This window comes from Pezoporus occidentalis, unplaced genomic scaffold (assembly GCF_034315485.1).
Source record: "Pezoporus occidentalis ecotype Australia unplaced genomic scaffold, CSIRO_AGI_Poc_V1 ctg8, whole genome shotgun sequence".
In the NCBI taxonomy this organism is placed as follows: Eukaryota; Metazoa; Chordata; class Aves; order Psittaciformes; family Psittacidae; genus Pezoporus; species Pezoporus occidentalis.
The window spans coordinates 9,230,299-9,247,265 of NW_026916158.1; the positions used below are offsets into that span (position 1 = coordinate 9,230,299).

The 16,967-nt window shown below is 45.7% G+C and overlaps 1 protein-coding gene across 6 annotated transcripts in view; it reads right to left on the bottom strand.

Annotated features, from left to right (window-relative positions):
* The window catches only part of TNIK (TRAF2 and NCK interacting kinase), a 163,161-nt gene that overhangs the window by 76,583 nt on the left and 69,611 nt on the right, over positions 1-16,967 (bottom strand). For all 6 annotated transcript variants that reach the window (XM_062603146.1, XM_062603143.1, XM_062603149.1 and 3 more), the window contains exon 3: positions 1,469-1,525. In XM_062603146.1, the coding sequence (XP_062459130.1) occupies positions 1,469-1,525 (57 nt within the window). The remainder of the gene's footprint in view (positions 1-1,468; positions 1,526-16,967) is intronic.

A 16,967-nucleotide genomic window follows, 5' to 3' on the forward strand; every position in this document is an offset into this window, starting at 1 on the left:
CTGGAAAATGAATCCAAATTCTTAATTCAGAGATAGTGCCTGCCCTAAACAATCATGTGGTGTAATTTGAGGGCCTCTATGCTGCAATCTTCCCTAACAGATAATTAGCAAGAGCGCAGATGAGTTAAACAAAGCATGATTGTCAGAAGCCTTTGGGGGCTTAGTGCAAGGCACGTAGTTGGAATGAGACACTGGCTTGGGAGCGCACTTAAAACATGGGGGCTTTACATTCCAAAAACTTCCTCCATGAAACTGCAGATGGCTATGGCTGTGATAACCACACTAATTCTATTCTCTGCGGGATTCCAAGACACACTGTCTGCCCATTCCGTTAGAGCCTGCTTCCATGAGAACTAGATAAATGGCACTTGCAACTATTGCAAGTAAACAGAAACAGATCTCATTCACATTTACAGATTTAGTTCAACACATCTTGTCACCTATTAGCACAAAAAAGAACCTCAAGGTCCTACAGATATTAACACCAAACACAACATCTAGAGTATTTCAAAACACACTCCTGAGGACAGGTGACTGCCTTTCACAGCAAGTCAATTCTGCATATGCTGAACATCCTGAAAGCCAATTAAGAAAAATCACTAATTGTGAAAAATAAAGTGGGTAGATGTGATTGAGCCTTGAATTTTGTCTTATTCCACTAAAAAAAAACCCAAAACCGCAAAAGAACAAAGAAAGAAAAACCCCACATAACAAAACACATTCTTACTCCCAGATTTTAATGGCATTATTTATGTAGGCAGGAACTTTGGGATGTATAATACTGCACTTACAATTATGCATGAAAAAGCACTTTCATGTCACCCTCTTACATGTATCTGTTTAGGTTTTTAGGGATTATAGCAATTCCACTCTTTTTTTTGGTTTTATTTTGTGGCCACTGGGAAACGGTGAAACTATTCTTTCCTCTAAATCTTGTTACACACCTTAGTAACTTGTAAAATCTTGGTTGCCTTATTCTGATACAAGTTTTAAAAGAGCCACACTTCTGAGGCCAGAGTAGTGTGTTTTTTCCTCTTTATCAGCAGGATGCACAGGGGTAATTTAACTTGACTGGTAAAGTTATTCATAACAATACCTGCACGTAATTTTGGTGAACAAAAGCTTCTCAGTGAAAAATATGGATTTGAAGAAACTGAAATGTGTTATGAATACATGATCCTGTTCCTACGATTTTCGTCAGATTTTATTAACACATTCAAAAGAGCCACTGCTGGAACTCGATGCTGCTTTGTTTCAGCATAAAATTACTTAATCTCCCAAGCTCTTCCAGATTTATTTTTCTCTCACACATTTATTAAAACCAAAACCTCTTAATGGCACATTTCACACTAAGGCACAGGGGATTTGCATCCCAGGAACAGAAGCCTTCCACCAACACTCACATTATCACAACCCCATCCCATTTCCCCTCTTTTCTATAATTTAAGGATGCAAGAGGATACATTACCCCGGTGACGTCCATAACCTTAATAGCAGCAAGCTGGCCTGTTTTAACATGACGACCCTGCAAAAGAAAAAGGAAAAGTTTTGTTTTGCTTGTTGTCAATGTTTTACTCACAGTGCACAGTATCTTTAAACAATCTCCTGGTCCTGGCAGCATCTGCAGTTTGGGGTTTTTTTTCTTTTTCAAGAGCATCTTCACAGCAGCCATGATGGGAAAGCAATTCCCTCCTGCCATTACAATTAATTAGTAAAGGGCCTTCAATGCTGTATTTTCCTGGCAAACAAGGGCTGGAAATATCCTTTAAAGCTCAGCCATGCAAAGCAATAAAACCAAAAAACCTCCAAAAAAGCAAAACCACAAACAAACAAAAACAGCTCTGGGGTTCTCCTGAGCACAGAACACAACTCGGCTGAAAGTGGTCTACTGGAGCTGTGATGATGGAAATCTGCTGTCTGGGGTACCCACATGGCACTGGCTCCAGGCTGCTTATGTGTGAGCTCCAGCTCTCGCAGACCTTGGACCCACAGGGATCCTAGCCTTCAGGGCACCATTATACACTCTTCTATCCACAAATTCAGTTATTGTGCAAAAGCCTTGGTTAGCAAGCTGGAGAGGTTTTTAAAACCAGATTTACTTCTTGGCTGTGGAAGTGACTCCATCTTCAGTGCTGGCATAAGCAGGGAGCATGCATCTAGAGGAGATGCTCAAGAGCCAGCATGGAAAGAGAAGCACATACAGCCCCCTCGGTTTTCAGCACCCAAAAAGTGAGCAAGTCACTGCAATGAACTGCTTGTTGCATAGTTGATCAACTATTATCAATCCTAATGGAAAAATGCCTGGAAGTGATAGGGAAACTACGGAAGAGCCCAAATTGTTGATGGGGTGTTAAAACCAACAAAACTGCTACCAAGCAAGCCAATTCCCAGCCTTTCCTCCTCTCCAAAGAAACAGATCACGCAACATCATATCAAAATTGCTCATATTAAATCACTCCCCCCCTTCCTCCATTTGTGCAGGGCACGTGCTCTGCTTACAAAAAGGACAGAGTCAGAGGAAAAGAAGCTGATTTCTCTTGGAAAACCAGTGAACACTGATTCCAGCAGGAGAAGTGGGAGGCAAAAGGAAGCACCCCTATTTCCCAGACACTTCTTACTACAGGAGCCCCCAAAGGCCTTATCACATGAGACAGGGCATGGAGGACACAGAGGAATGGCAGCTCCTGCCCTGCAGCATTGGTAATTAATGCACCAAGGACACAATGAGGAGCAGAGGCTGACCAGGGTCAAACTGCAGCATAGCAGAAAGCGGGAAAAATATGAGCTTTTCCCTAAATTGAAGGCTCCTCCACCCTTTCCACCATTGTGCTTGTTGATGAGCTGGGGTTTGTGCCTGGGTTTCCTCCTGCAGGCTGCAGATGGTCTTTCACATTATCTCACCTCCAGCAAGAACCCCAAACTACCAGATACAGGGACCTCTCCCTGGCCCCTTGTGTTTTCAGGCATGGCACTGAGGAGCAACCCCACACTGTGGTTGCAGGGTAAAGCAGCATCCTCCAAATTTATGGCTTTATCGGGAAGCCAATTCACCCACCAGGGCTCCATGCTCATTTATTCACACAATTTATATGTCCAGAGCAATCACACATTCCAACAGCAGAAAAAGAGCTTTACTTTAAAAAGTGCTACATAAAAAATAACAAAAACAAAGTGCAGCCCTGCAGCACTCAGCTGCGGCTGAAGCATCGCCTGGATGAGGCCACCAGGAACGAGGGGTGCACCTCTAGGCACCAGCTATCTACACTGCATGATCTGCAAAAACAAATCCTCCCCTTCCTAAATTCATCCTTGTTTGCTTGGTCAGGAAGCACCCACATGTTCCAGCTCTTTAGTTAAAGCCAAGAGCACATCAGCAGGGGATATGCTCAGACACAACCACAACACACAGCATCTTCCATGGAATGGAGGAGGAAAATGGGGAAGCAAGCTGGGGCATTTCAAGCCATGTATCTGGCTAGTTATACCCGCCTTCATCTGATATTCACCACTGCATTTTGTATTTCAAGGATATGCCTTAGCCTTGCTGCGGAGTGCTGTTGCCTACCTCTGGGACCAGCCAAGGATAAAAGAAGCCCTAGATGCCCACAACATCCTTCTCCTAGTGATGTGCCACCACCTCATACACCTCCCAGATATCTACAGGTGAAAGTAAGACCTCCATATTGTGTAAGCATTTATCAAAACAAAACAAACTGCTTTGATAGACATGTTAATGTAAGCCGTGAGGGACACTTAGTCATGCAAAAATCTGATGAAGTTTAACCAATAAATATTTAGCCTAGGATCTTTTAACAAAGATCTGCTTTTTGTACAGATTTTCACAGCAATGCATTGTTGAGCTTAATCCTGGCAGATTTCCACCTCTGTCCAGAGAAACCAGGCATCTCCTCACCAGTTAGCTGTCCTTTTTAATTCAGTGTAACTTTGTGCTCAAAATCAGTATCTGCAGTGAAACCACCATAATAGTTGAGAAAAGCCAGTTGATTTTCACCCTACCGTAGACATTCCTGGTTTTGCAGAAATACTGAGAACCGAAAGTGACAGATGCAATGCAGCAATAAACCCTTTCAACAGCATCAGCCTCCAACCACCTCCTGCATGCTGGCCACGCAGAAGCAAGTGCCTGTGCCCAAAGGCTGGAAGCAAGACCAGAAGCATCTGTGTCCCTGCTGTCTCTCAAAGTATCCAGCTGGACTAGGCAGTGGAGCCATTTCTGCCCAAGCCAACCAAGGCAAGCTGAAATTGCTAATTAATGAGTGGCAAGTGCTACACTGTCCAGTGTGAATATGGCACTGCTGTGAAGGAAGCTACAAATGTGGACTGGGGTATCAAGACCAACAAAAGTACCATAAAGCCCCTGTTGCAATGCTTTTACCTCCTGTATGTCCTCCACCCATCAAAACTTGTTGGCTTTTCCCTTTAAACTGTCAGCAGAAGCCTCCATTAGAAAACCACACAATGACTGAGCCCAACTCCTGCACCTGGGTTGCCTCTGTTCCCACAGCATAGATGTGGGTCAAAACTGCAGGTGCCTTCACTGGAGTCTGGAGCTTGGGAGCTTACCCTGGAGATGCTGGAGAGGATGCAGCTGCCCCTAGGCACAGCCTTCAGGAGGATGGGACCCTTCCAGGGTCAGGCAGTCACTTCTGAGCCTTCAGACCACACAGCCACCACCATTTTCAGTGACAAGAGAGAAAGAAGATGGAGGGGAGCAGCAATCACCGCAGCCATCCTTGCTCCCTGCACCCTCCTCGCCTCCTGTCTTGCCCCCTGTCTGCCTGCAGAAAATGAGCTGATCTGCTCTTTAGCAATCTGTAACATTTTGTCTTCTTGCCTTGTCTCCTGGCATTGTTGAATTCTTCCGCTTGTGGTGGTGGGTGAGCTGCTTCCAGCTGCTTGTATATGAGAGCGAGATATGCAAGAGGACTGGCATCCTCCCAAAGCCCAACCTGCCACAAAATGCCACCATCCCACCACCAGCCCCATCCTGCCTCAGGGCTCAAACTCCCGCATGGCTTCACCCTCGCTTTGGACATAAGCACGTTTTATCCACCTCTCTCTCCGCTCAACACAGTGCAGCACTTTCACCACCCCATGTTGGCTGTTCACAGTAAGCACTGCAAGGTTTGAAGGACCATTGCCAGCATCACCTGGAGTACAGCTCCTGGAGGTCTCAAATACACAAGCATCTTCCAATATCTCCCTGCTCCTTTCCCTAAAGCAGGTTCTGGCTATGTGATGTTCTGGCTGAACTGCTTGATCTGCTTCATCTTCATAAATTCACCACTGTTACAGACACCATGATGGCTGCAATGGTGTAAAACAAACAGGAGGAAAACAGGGCTACTAAATCATTTTTCCCCCCTCTCCAGATTTGCTGCCAAGGTTCACTTGGGTATAAACCCACATTTCAGCATCAAGATTATGCAAGCGTGAACTTCAAAGCTGCCGGTTTTTAATTAAGCATCCATCTGAGCATAAATTCATGCTCCTAATTACTCTCAAACTGTTACATCAGCTATCACTAACCTGATAATTTTAAGTATTAAGACTAATTTCTGCAAATGAAGCAGACACCACAATTCTTTTTCTTCAAAAGTTGTGGTCCTCATGCTCCATAAAGTGTAATGGACTGGCACATAACGGGAAAATGGCTAAACACTTTTAAATATCAGCTGATACATTCAGGCATTTTATTTACTAAATAAATAAACTGTGGTCTCAGTATCAGCTTTTGTACACAAAACCTGCATATCCTGGCCCAAAATTCAAGTCCACATTTCAAAGAAAGAAAGGTGATTGACTGTTGCTTTTTAAAAGTTTGCTTGTACAAGCACGGATTTCACCTTTCAGCAAACACTGCAATTTCTGTACACAGAAATGTATCCCACCATATTAACCTCTGCTGTCTCCTCCTATTTCAACAAAATACATGACCCACCACCTGCTGCAAACAGTGGCACATAACCAGAATTGTCACTATTTTGAGAAAAGCAGAGCTCCCGCTTCCTTCAGCTGGGTAGAGCATCATCTCCTGAACCACCCAGCCAGGGCACCCAGCCTCCAGGCCCCCATACATACATAATGCCCATAGCAGGCATTTAGAGGAGTAATCCTCTTGCATGTCTGATACTTTAAAGCAAAACATTTGTGATCCAGACATTTTGCAATGCCCTTAGTCATGTAACATGTAAGTGTTAAAAGAAGTGGAGTGCTCTTGCAAGGCACTGCAGAAATTTCAAGACCAACAGCCTTGCTGGGACCAGACCACAATGCTGAGAGATTTCATCGCTGAGAAATACAACCCAAGGAACAGCCCGTTTCATACAGAAACCTCTGTACATGGAGACAAATAACAAACTGTCTCATAAAAGTCTGAATATTACCACTTGGGCAGGACAGGAGCCTGCCAGCAACCCAACAACTGCCCTTTCTACTGGCCAGCTCCTGCTTCTAAACTGTGACATCAGACAGCACATCCTCAACACTATCAACACCCATCATCTTCCTACAATAGGAATGGCATGGAACACTGGAGATTTTGCCAGGTGAGAAGTCACCACATCATTTTTCTATGTTAATGTATCATTTTTTACAAGTGCTCGCTATGACAAACTCTTTGCCAAGCCATACTTCTGCAGATGCACCATCAAGGTATTCACTCATAAGTCTCATCTCTTCCAAACTGCTTCGGCATCCAAGACCTTCTGCAGCAGAGCTCCCCTGGCATAGGCCAGAACTTCATGCAGATCCCTGGTCCAGGTCCTGTCAATTCCTTGTTTTTCTGTTGTTCAAGGCAAGTCAGGGACTCAGTCCAAGATTTTTAGCATGAAGGCACTTTATCACTAATGCACTGAAAACTGCGTTCAATTTCTCCTGGGAGAAGGAACTTAGCCTTCCAACAGAGGCTATGCATCTAAACTGCTACCCTGCAGTAAATTAGACCATTTTATAGCACCTGGTGTGATTTGTTCTTCGCTTCTACTGAATATAGGCACATTTCTGTATTTCATTTCCACCGAAAACAATCTTCAGGGTGCAAACATCATCCCCCCCCCCCCCCCCAACTAGTTTAAGGGACTAAAATACTTATTGATGGGGGGGGAAAAATGGCTTATCCTAGTGTGAAAACTCAGACATCTCCAAAAGAAGCTGTTTTATAAATGATGTACTCCAGCTTTGCACTTGTGGTTTACACACCTCTTCAAACATCTGAAATGAACCCATGTCTCTGAGAAGGCAATTAAAACATCAGATACTCTAAATATCAGGTCAGTGTAAGAAAAAGTGAGTCATATAACAGGATGGGAAAAATGTTTATTTTAACAGAAAGTAAAATATCTGTTTGATTAAAACAGAGCGATCATGAGCCAAACCTTATTGTTCCTGCCTATGCTTAACCCCAGCCACTAGCAGGGGAATTTCAAACCAGTGGGGCCTTGTGACAATCCTGCAGACTAGGGGCCAGGTCCTCACTCTGGACAGGGACTCGGCCCCATCTCACTGCCTTTCAGCCAAACATTGCAGTAAAACCCCTGCCCTTTGCAGTAGCAGCCTGTGTTACCCCTTTGAGAGAAATGGTGTGACCATGACAGCAGTGTGTTTCCCTCTACAGCACACACCTCCACCTCTCCATCTTTTCTTGGGTTCACAAAAAGCTTTGTGAGAGTTTCAGAGCAACCCCACTCCTCCAAGACACTAAAGGGCATGACTGACTTGATGCAGTTCCCTTCTACTCGGAGCAAACTCCACGTGCTTACAGAGCTACCTAAAACACCCTCTGTCCTCATAGGCTTCAACACACTCTGCAAACAACATCCTCTCATACACACAACATGCCTGAAATGCCAATGCTTTGACATCAGAAATGGAAAAATCTATGAAACAGATAAAAAGGTGTATCCAATGCTCATCATCTCATTTGCTGTCCAGCTGATGCTTCCAGAGTTGCTCCTCTGTCCTTCTGAGCTTTCCTGCAGAAAGCTGCTTGCTTGCTCAAGGCAGTGCTCTTTATCTCTGGCCAACTTGCTGCCACCCCTTGGGCTGCTTATGGAGAACAAAAGACTTTCACTGAGAGGCCAAGCACAAACTTCATCCATAGCTGATCCTCCCTTACATTTGTCATCTTTTCTGGCATTTTAAATTGTAAAATCCTGGAAAACATAAAAAAAAAACCTCTAAGAGAAATAAAAATAATGTGGATTTTTTTTTTCACCCAGATCTCCTCAGCTGGGCATTTTTATTAATACTTCAGTTTGGATTAACAACCAAAGCTTCCCCTCAGAAAGGCATAAATCCTCTCCCAGCACAGACGTCTCTAATTGCACAGGGACAAGCTAATGTTCTGTGTTGACTGAACAAAGCTGACCTTTGGACTGAAGTATTTCTAATCCTCTGTATCAATCCAAGCTCTGATCGGGGCCCTGCAGCTGGAAGAGCTGCAATTCCATTAATGCAGCTCCACAACAGGTCTGATGTTAAGTAAAGAAGGCAGGATTATCAGATTAACAAGCTAAATTGTTAAATTAGCATACTATTCATCTCCAGAAATAACATGCACTATAGCATACAGGTGAGCAAGACTATAATCTTATATTCCCTTATATATAAAAGGGACACACATCCACTACACCAATGCTTGCATTTATGCCATTCCCTATCCCTCCTGAAGTTCAAAGGAGCCTGAAGACACCAGCCCTCCTCCAGCTCAGGAAGAACTGAGAGGTTTCCTTCTTCCATGTATAAAACCATCAGCGTAAGAAGTCCTAAAACAGCACCAGAAAACCTAAATCCTTCAAGAAGTTTCTGTATACAGATCCTCTAGACGTGGTTTGCACCCCTTCTAATTCCCATCCAGGGAAAATCACTGGTTAGAAAGCGCCTCCCCCTCTCTATGGCATTGCTACCATTTACCACCAAAGAACTGTTGTGGATCTGCTTCACACTCACACAAAGAATTGTGCACAGATTTTGTCCAGAAGTGTTTGAAGATGTGGGTTTTGAAGAGCTGCACTTTACAGTCACAGGAAACCTTGCGGCACACCAGATTTCAAGATGTTTCTGCATTCAGCAGGTCTTTCCCAGGACACAGGAACCAGCATCGCTCTCCTAAAAGGAGGTCAAAACTCAACAAGAGAAGGTCTAGGCCGGAAGATGAGTGGACTGAGCATAACAACATGGAGCAGACAGAGATTGAGATCAAGAACAGACAGCAAACACGCTAAAAGTGAGTTTAAAGAAACCTGAGGCACCAAAGGAATAAGGAGAGATGCTCCTGACAAAGAGCACTGTATAAAAAAAGAGAAGGAACAGTGCCTTAGGAAAATACTCCTGGAGCTGGTCCCACACTGAAAGCAGCAGGATTCAAAAGAGGACCAGTGGGATGGAGAAGCAAAAGGATGCTGCTGGTTACTCCTGGACTGCTTGGAAGCTTCCCAGGCCCTCTGCAAGCTTTGCTCTTTGCTCCAGCCCACATAGGTCCAACATGGCAGGTCTGCCAAGGGGAGCAGCCCATCATCTGCAGCCCCTCAGGGCAGGGAGGGCAGCGTCTGGTCCCCAAGGGTGCTCCTTCCCCTCCTGCACAGCCCATTTGCCCTCAGCCTCCCTGTCAGTGCACATTTTTGCAGCTAAAAGAAGGCAGTACAGTCTGTTCCCAGTAACATTAGTTCATGACAGCCATGTTATTACCACCCTTTAACACCCCCACTGTGCTTCTGTTTCACACTACTGCCTATTCAACACTGCAGTATTCATAACTAAAATTACATCGCTCTTTCAGAGACCCACAAGGCACCCTTTCACACAGGCCATGTCTCTGATAGCAGCACCAGGTTGCTCCTTCCAGTGGCAAGCAGGGCTGTGCAGGGAACAGTGCTGCCCAGTCTTCTAAAGGACTTGGCTCTTGAGCATGGCTCAAGAAGGACACAGACTCCTCTGATGGGCCAGGATATCCCATCATCTGACACCTTTCTCCAGGCCCCTTCTGGCTGACATGTGGCACTGGACCACCACAAACCTGCTCAGGTCTGGACTGCAGCAGGTAGCTTTTGCATCTGCAAGCACCAGGCAGACCCTGACTTCCTTATGTTTTTGCTGTATGCAACCCAGTTTGCCCTGCAGCCCACTATTTCTGCATGGTCCCAGGGCACCTTGGCTTTATCGCGGCCACAGCCACACTGGTTTTGATGTTCAAACCCAAACTCCAGGATAAGCCTACCAGCTTCAGGGCATCACCATAGGTGAAACCAGCTCTGTGTGGGATACAGGAACAGATGTCCCAGGGCAACAGGGAGCTCTCTAAATCCTTCCCTGTAATCCCTGGGACTGCTCATGACCTCAGACTGTATGCTTCAGGATGAGAACAAGCCACTGTGTCAGAGGCACCAGCAAGGTCTCTACCTTGTATTGTGCTTTGGCAGGGCTGCTGCTGATTCTGTGTTTGTATTAAAAATGACCCCTTCAAAACAGATTGCTCCTAACATGCTCCCTGCTGCAGAGCTCCCTGCAAGTGAGTGCTGCTGCCACCCATGGTAATTCATCCCAGAACACCAAAGAGATGTAGGTACTCCTCAGTCTCCACTGGCTTTTGGTACCCCATTTATCTGTGCCATGCATAAACCAGGTGCATTTCAACATGCAAAGCTTCACCTGCTATTTAATCCATGCCCCAAATCAGCAACTGCCTTGCAAACTGCAGCCGAGTAATAAAAATGGCCCTTGCAGAAAAAACACTGCACATGCTGATGGAAATGTAGTTTCCTGGAACACCTCTTCAGTGCCATCTGCTTGACTCCTGCTCTAGCTTCATAGTAGCAAGATCCAATTTTGGAGGTGGCATGTAAAGTGCAAGGTGGTTGTTCAACCAACAAACAGAGAGAACCATCTCCTGCGAATCTGAGTGCTCAGCATCCTCTCTGGCAACTGGGACGGAGAGCACTGGTGTCAGGGGACAACCATGGGGAGCCAGGTAACACAGAGATGACTGAGGGTTTTGATTTGTTTTGGGGTTGTTTTGTCCCTGTATAGGTAAAACTGAGTATGGAGGTAAGTCCAAAACTGTTCTCTGTGATTTCTTGACCATGTACCATATAAACTAGGAAATTTAATGCTATGGCTGTTGATGTTTTTTTACGAAGGATTTCCATTGCATTCCACTGAATTACCAATGGCATAAAACAGCCGTGTCCATGTCCAGGTGAGTCACCCAGCCTGACTGAGCAGCCCAGTCTTCTTTCCCAGCCCAAGTTTTTCCCATTCTGTGCCTCTCCATGTAACTGCAGGCTGTATTTCTTTCATCTCAGCTCACAGCATGGTAAGGCTGTGAATGCTGCTCCATATCCCCTCCATGGCCCTATGCTTCTCTGCAGACAGGATGACCCAGGATGAGCTGCTAGGGTCCAGCACTGGATCTCTCCACATCTGATAACCAGACACTTCAGCAGTTGTTATCAGGACAGTTAAATGGAGCTCTCACCTTTTTCACCTCCACCTGCCCCATGTCTCTCAGTTTGCAGAAAGGAGCCTGAACACAAACCCACCAGGTTTCTGCACCAACCCTAACGCCTCAAATCCAAGAGGAATTCAAGCTGAACTTCTGAGGTCCAGTCCTATTGCTAGCAATGGCTGAATCTGCCAGGACATTTATCCAGTTACCTTGAACCTATTTCTAAGCAAGGCATCCTTACAATTCTTCCACTGCCTCACTCTTTGATCCTTTCCTGTCCTGCTAACAGTTGGAGCCATACTTGATTCCTGACCATGTGGCAAGACTGTCTGGCATCTGAGCTAATTCATACATTCAGGCTTCACACAGTCACCAATCATAAGCAAGACTCCAAGTCCCTGTCTCAGAGTGGTAGAAATAACAAGAGCAAGCTGATAAAGGTACTTACATTCATGGGGCTTAGGATGTGACTTAGGTCTTAGCATAAAGAAAATAAATTTAAAAATAGTGTAAGTAACCCCAGATCTAGTGCTCTTGAGGACTGAGGTGCTCCCATAAGCCCAATGACTTTGTAACTCAAGATACTGCAGATCCCACTTTGCACGTTTCTGTGTCAGCTCAAATACCAATTTTAGACCCCACATACTTAAAGGCAGATGGGCATCACACTCTTTTATCCAGAGTTGACTCCAGGGCTTTTGTCTGCCCTGAGCAGCCTTGACAACTTACTGTCCGTCCTATCCTACTACAAGTCACTTACTGTCAGTAGTCAATAAATGTTTTGCAGTGCCTATGTTCTACTGATTTAGAAGACCCAGCCATGCCTAGAGCAATACCATGTGATATACATACTAATTCATCTATACACGGCTACATCAAGATTTCACATCATCTGCTGCTTTAAATAAGACAGGCATTGGATAGCAACGTTTTAGAAACACTTACTGGAAAAGGGAGCCCAAGAAGTGACACTTAGACCCTTTACCCTGATGTTTGCTTTACGTATGTCATACGTGCATTCACTACTGTCTGGGATAAACGTGGGTTTTCTGACTCTGCTGCCGAATATCCCCACTGTGGCTCACCTAAGTCAGCCTTGCAGGTTAGGATCAACAGAGCTGATCAGCAAATAAAACCACTTTGCTTTTATATCTTCTGAACTTCCAAGCCTCCTCTCTGAAGCAGGAATTTACCACCCTTGTACTGCCTAGACAAAGCTTCTATTAAGAAGTAAGGCAGCCAGATCACTGCCTTTCCTGACAGACCTGCAAAGTGGACCCCACCGCACTCAACAGCAATGTTATGCTGCCCTTTATGGCACAGTACCCTCCTCCTGGGACACCCAGTGCTCAGCGGTTATTTACCTGCAAAATAAGAGAAACAGGAGTGCAAGGTCTCCTCCAGGAAATAGGGAGCCCTAAAAGACCCTACAAAACAAAAGACAGCCCCCAAGCCCTTGCACATTCAGCCTCACAGCAGGCAGCACAGCTGAGAGGGGGCTATGGACAGAGATTTGAAAGCGAGGAGAGGAGGATTTGGGATTAGCAGGGGAAGGTTAAACCAGTACCAGGGACTGCACAGGAACAATACAGCTCAGGAATGAGGAGGAAGAGGGCAGAAAGGACCAAGTGTCCCTACTGTGTTTGGCACCTGGGGACACAAGAGACAAGCCCAGCACCTTCACAGCACATCACTATTTGGTAATTAAGGGACTCCAGCCACTGGAGCCACTACCTGATGTGGTTATCTATGCAGGAGGGCTATCTAGCCATTAAGTCTCCTATTTACAGGGCAATAACATGTATAGACACAAATCGATGCTGTACAGTTTAAAGAAACTGTCTGAAGGCTATGGATTTTACTCACTGTTATTTACAAAGTGAAACAAAGCAGACAAAAAAGCTCTCAAAGCAGCCCAAAAAGCTGCCTGCAGCAGGGCGCCTGCCTGAATGTGGGCAGCTCACGGAGGCTGCCTGCAGCTTTGCAAGGAGAACACATATGGGCAGGGGGTGATGGCCTTTTTTCCACTGGATAAAGATCTTAGTGGAAATCTGAAAGGCTCGGCATGAAGCCTCATCCAGAGCTAATCCACACAGACCCTACCATGCTGCAGGCACATCAGGAAGTAACCAAGGCCAGGCACTGCATCAAATCACACCACGAACCTGCAATTTCAGCTGTACTAAGAGAAAGAAAATAGTAAGATACTGCTTTATAAGCATCCCTCTGAACCAGCTGCTTCCTGCTCCAACCTAAAGGCAGCTCAAGCCACCCACTCTCCCCATCCCCTACAGCCAGGGCAACATTCCACCTCTCTGGGGCCACTGCAGGCTTTTAACGCTTTCCCAGCAGGATCAAGGCTGGCTAAGCATTAAAAGATGCTGAGATGTTACAGGTGATGCGTGGCATGGGCTGGGAAGCAGGGCCAAAGCCAAGCTGAGCAGATGGGTGCTATTCCTGGATCTCCACTAACTGCACTTGACCTTGGGCAATAGACAAAGCTTTTCACCACTCAACTTTGTCCCGCAGTAAGAGGGGTAAAATGATACCACAGGTACTCCATAAAGATGATGCAATGCTCTATCCTATACTGTGGAAGAGCCTCCAAAGCATTGCCTAAATGTAGAAACACGTATGACAATGTAAGTTGTTTCTCATGCAGCCATACTCTCCATTAGGGCCCCAATTTGCATCTTCAAACAACAGCATTGTATAAATGTTTAATTATTTTTTCTATAGCAGAGGGCTTGCGTTTCCCCAGCAGACTTACAATTAAAAAAAGGAGGCACAAATTCTTTACATTTGTAATTCAAATGCTCCTACACAGCATTTCCACAAGACTGCTTAAAGTGTGCGCTGGAGATTGTAATTAAAAGCTGATCTTCTTTACGAGATGACTCAGGCTTCTGCAGGCTTCAGCGCTGGCCTCAGAGAGCACGGTTTCCTAAGGGTACACTGTGAACTGACAGAATTTATTGAAGATTAGGGGAATGTTTGCTTAAATATGATGGGCAGAAGATAAAATGAAGCTATTATCACCTAATTTCTGGGTGGTATTGGAGGGAAAACGAGCAGCCCATGAGAGCAAAGGACCAAACCCCTCTTGAGTGTTGGAAGAGGTGGCTCTGCAAACAGGCAAGCAGTTTTTGCTAATCAGAGAAGCTTTTTCACAGGGTGAAAGGATCTTCCCACAGGACCTGATAGGGGTCAGAGTAAAATCCTCAATGCAAACAGCCAGCGAGCCCAGTGAGGGTGCCAGAGCTGGCTGAATGAAGGAGGCTTGGCTCTCCCCCCTTTACACACAAGGACCCGCTGGCTTCAGCATCTCCAAAGAAACCACTGAGAAAGGGCCCCTGCTGGTGGAAGGGATCAGAAACACCGAGCTGGAGGCAGACAGGAGCATGGGGAGGGGTAATCCAGTGCACCTTAATTTCCAGGGTCCTTTCCCAAATCCAAGGGAATCCCAGGATCAACTCAAGCGAATTCCAAGAAGTGTGAAGAGATGGGAACCACCCTACAACCCATCAGCAAACCTCTGCTGAGGACCTGGTTCTCCTCTCCAATTCTCCATATCCTTTACAGCAGCACAAATGCTGCCTTGTAGGAATCTCGATGGCCTCACCCTCCACCTGACCATTACCACATGAACAGAGATGTCTGGTGCTGGCACCGGTGCTGAGGAAGATATGAGGGCTGCACCATTCACCCCATGCTCTGCACCATGGTGTGCAGCAGCAAGCCCAGGCAGAGATGCAGAGAGGGCTCAGGAAATGACAGGAGATTGTCTACCATACCAAATGCAGCACTGCCGTATGGAGACCAAGGAAAGCCCCCCTCCTCTGAGCTACCTCCTCACAACCCAACCGATAACCAAGGTATTCATTTACTACTGTTCTGCCCCAGGGGAAGTCAGGAGGCAGGGGGTACACTGCACCAAAATGGGGGAGGGCAGGAGACAGCAGCACCCCAAGGCAGTGATGAACCACTCCACATCCCTGCAATAAAGTCCTCTGCAGACAGAAGTTTTTACTGCTGTGCACTGCATGTTACCTCTCAGAATCACAGAATAGTTTAGGCTGGAAAAGACTTTTAAGATCAAGTCTAATCGTTACCTTAGTACTGACAAGTCCACCTCTAAACCAAAGGCGGCAGATTATTTTCCACATGCTCTCCTTGGTCTTAAGGCATTAAAGCACCCTCTCAGCAGTAACCAGACTAGCTCACCCTTAAAAACAACCAGAATCTGAACTGTGCTGTTAGCCTTTAACACCAGCATTAAAATGCCCATAAAATTCACACAGCCCATTGACACATATGTTTTTCTGTATAAATACCATCATAAATGTAACCTGTCCCCTTGCCTTCAGAAAACTGACTTGTCAGACCACCTGGTACTTCTCACCCCTCCCACTGCTGCAGCTCAGCAGGACACAGAAATATCATCCTGAGATTTAATTTCCAGCATTTCCACGGTCACCACATTTCCCAGAGGGAGCTACAAGATGTGCCTGTCCCTTTTTCCTGTTTTTGTTTGAGATGGTGTGTCCTGGCGCTCCTCACAGCGATGGCTGCTGCAAGAGGTGAACCTCAGACAGGGACTCCTGTGCAGGCACAGGCACCTGAGAGACTCAAGAGGATAAAATGCCAGGGCTGCACTTGCTCAGACAGCAGCAGTGCTGTGAGAAGCAGAGGATGTTTACAGCACAGGCACCGGGAGGCTGTGAACATAAACCTCTGGGTGTGTCTCTGTATCAGGTCATTCTCCCCTTCTCCAGGGTGCACTTGTACAACCTGGGTCCTCATGAGAAATGAAAGATGTTCCTTCCCTTACCTCACAAAAGAGCATGCAGATCCCTTTGAACGAAACAGCTCCTCCAAGAAAGGCTTATTTTGTATCACAAAGATGAATCCATGCTCAACAGGAATACATGTTTTTAACATGCAAAGTGCAGCACAGGCAAACCGGGTAGATTTCTGTCACGTTAAGAGTACTGCAAAGCTGTGCTCAAATAGTCTGACTTCAATTCAAGTATCAGTTCCAAGAGAGAACCCATGTTCAGACTAGAGAACACCCAGGTACCCCTGAATTCTGTTTGCCATTCACTCAACCATGCAAAAATGAAAATTAGACAGTGGACAATACACGTGAAATATCATTTTTGTTCCTGGTGCCCAACTTGTCTGCATTTAGGTCATCACCTTCAAGAGGCAAGATATCACGAAGAAGACTTCTCAAGCAAGTGATTCTTGATGGAAATGGAGGTAACAGTAAATGGGAAGCACATGGAATGCAGGGTCCAGCTACCTACTGAGCACTGGGTTTTCACAACAGTTCCTCATACTACACAGCTCTCAGGTCAGTACAGATTAGATTAAGACCACTACAAAGTTTTAGACCACTTTCTGCATGGGTGAGGTAGTGGTCTCCTAACCTGCAGATGTTTTTGGTATCATCATCAACGTCCCTAAACAAAATGGCTTTCAAAGTCTCCTCCAAGACAGA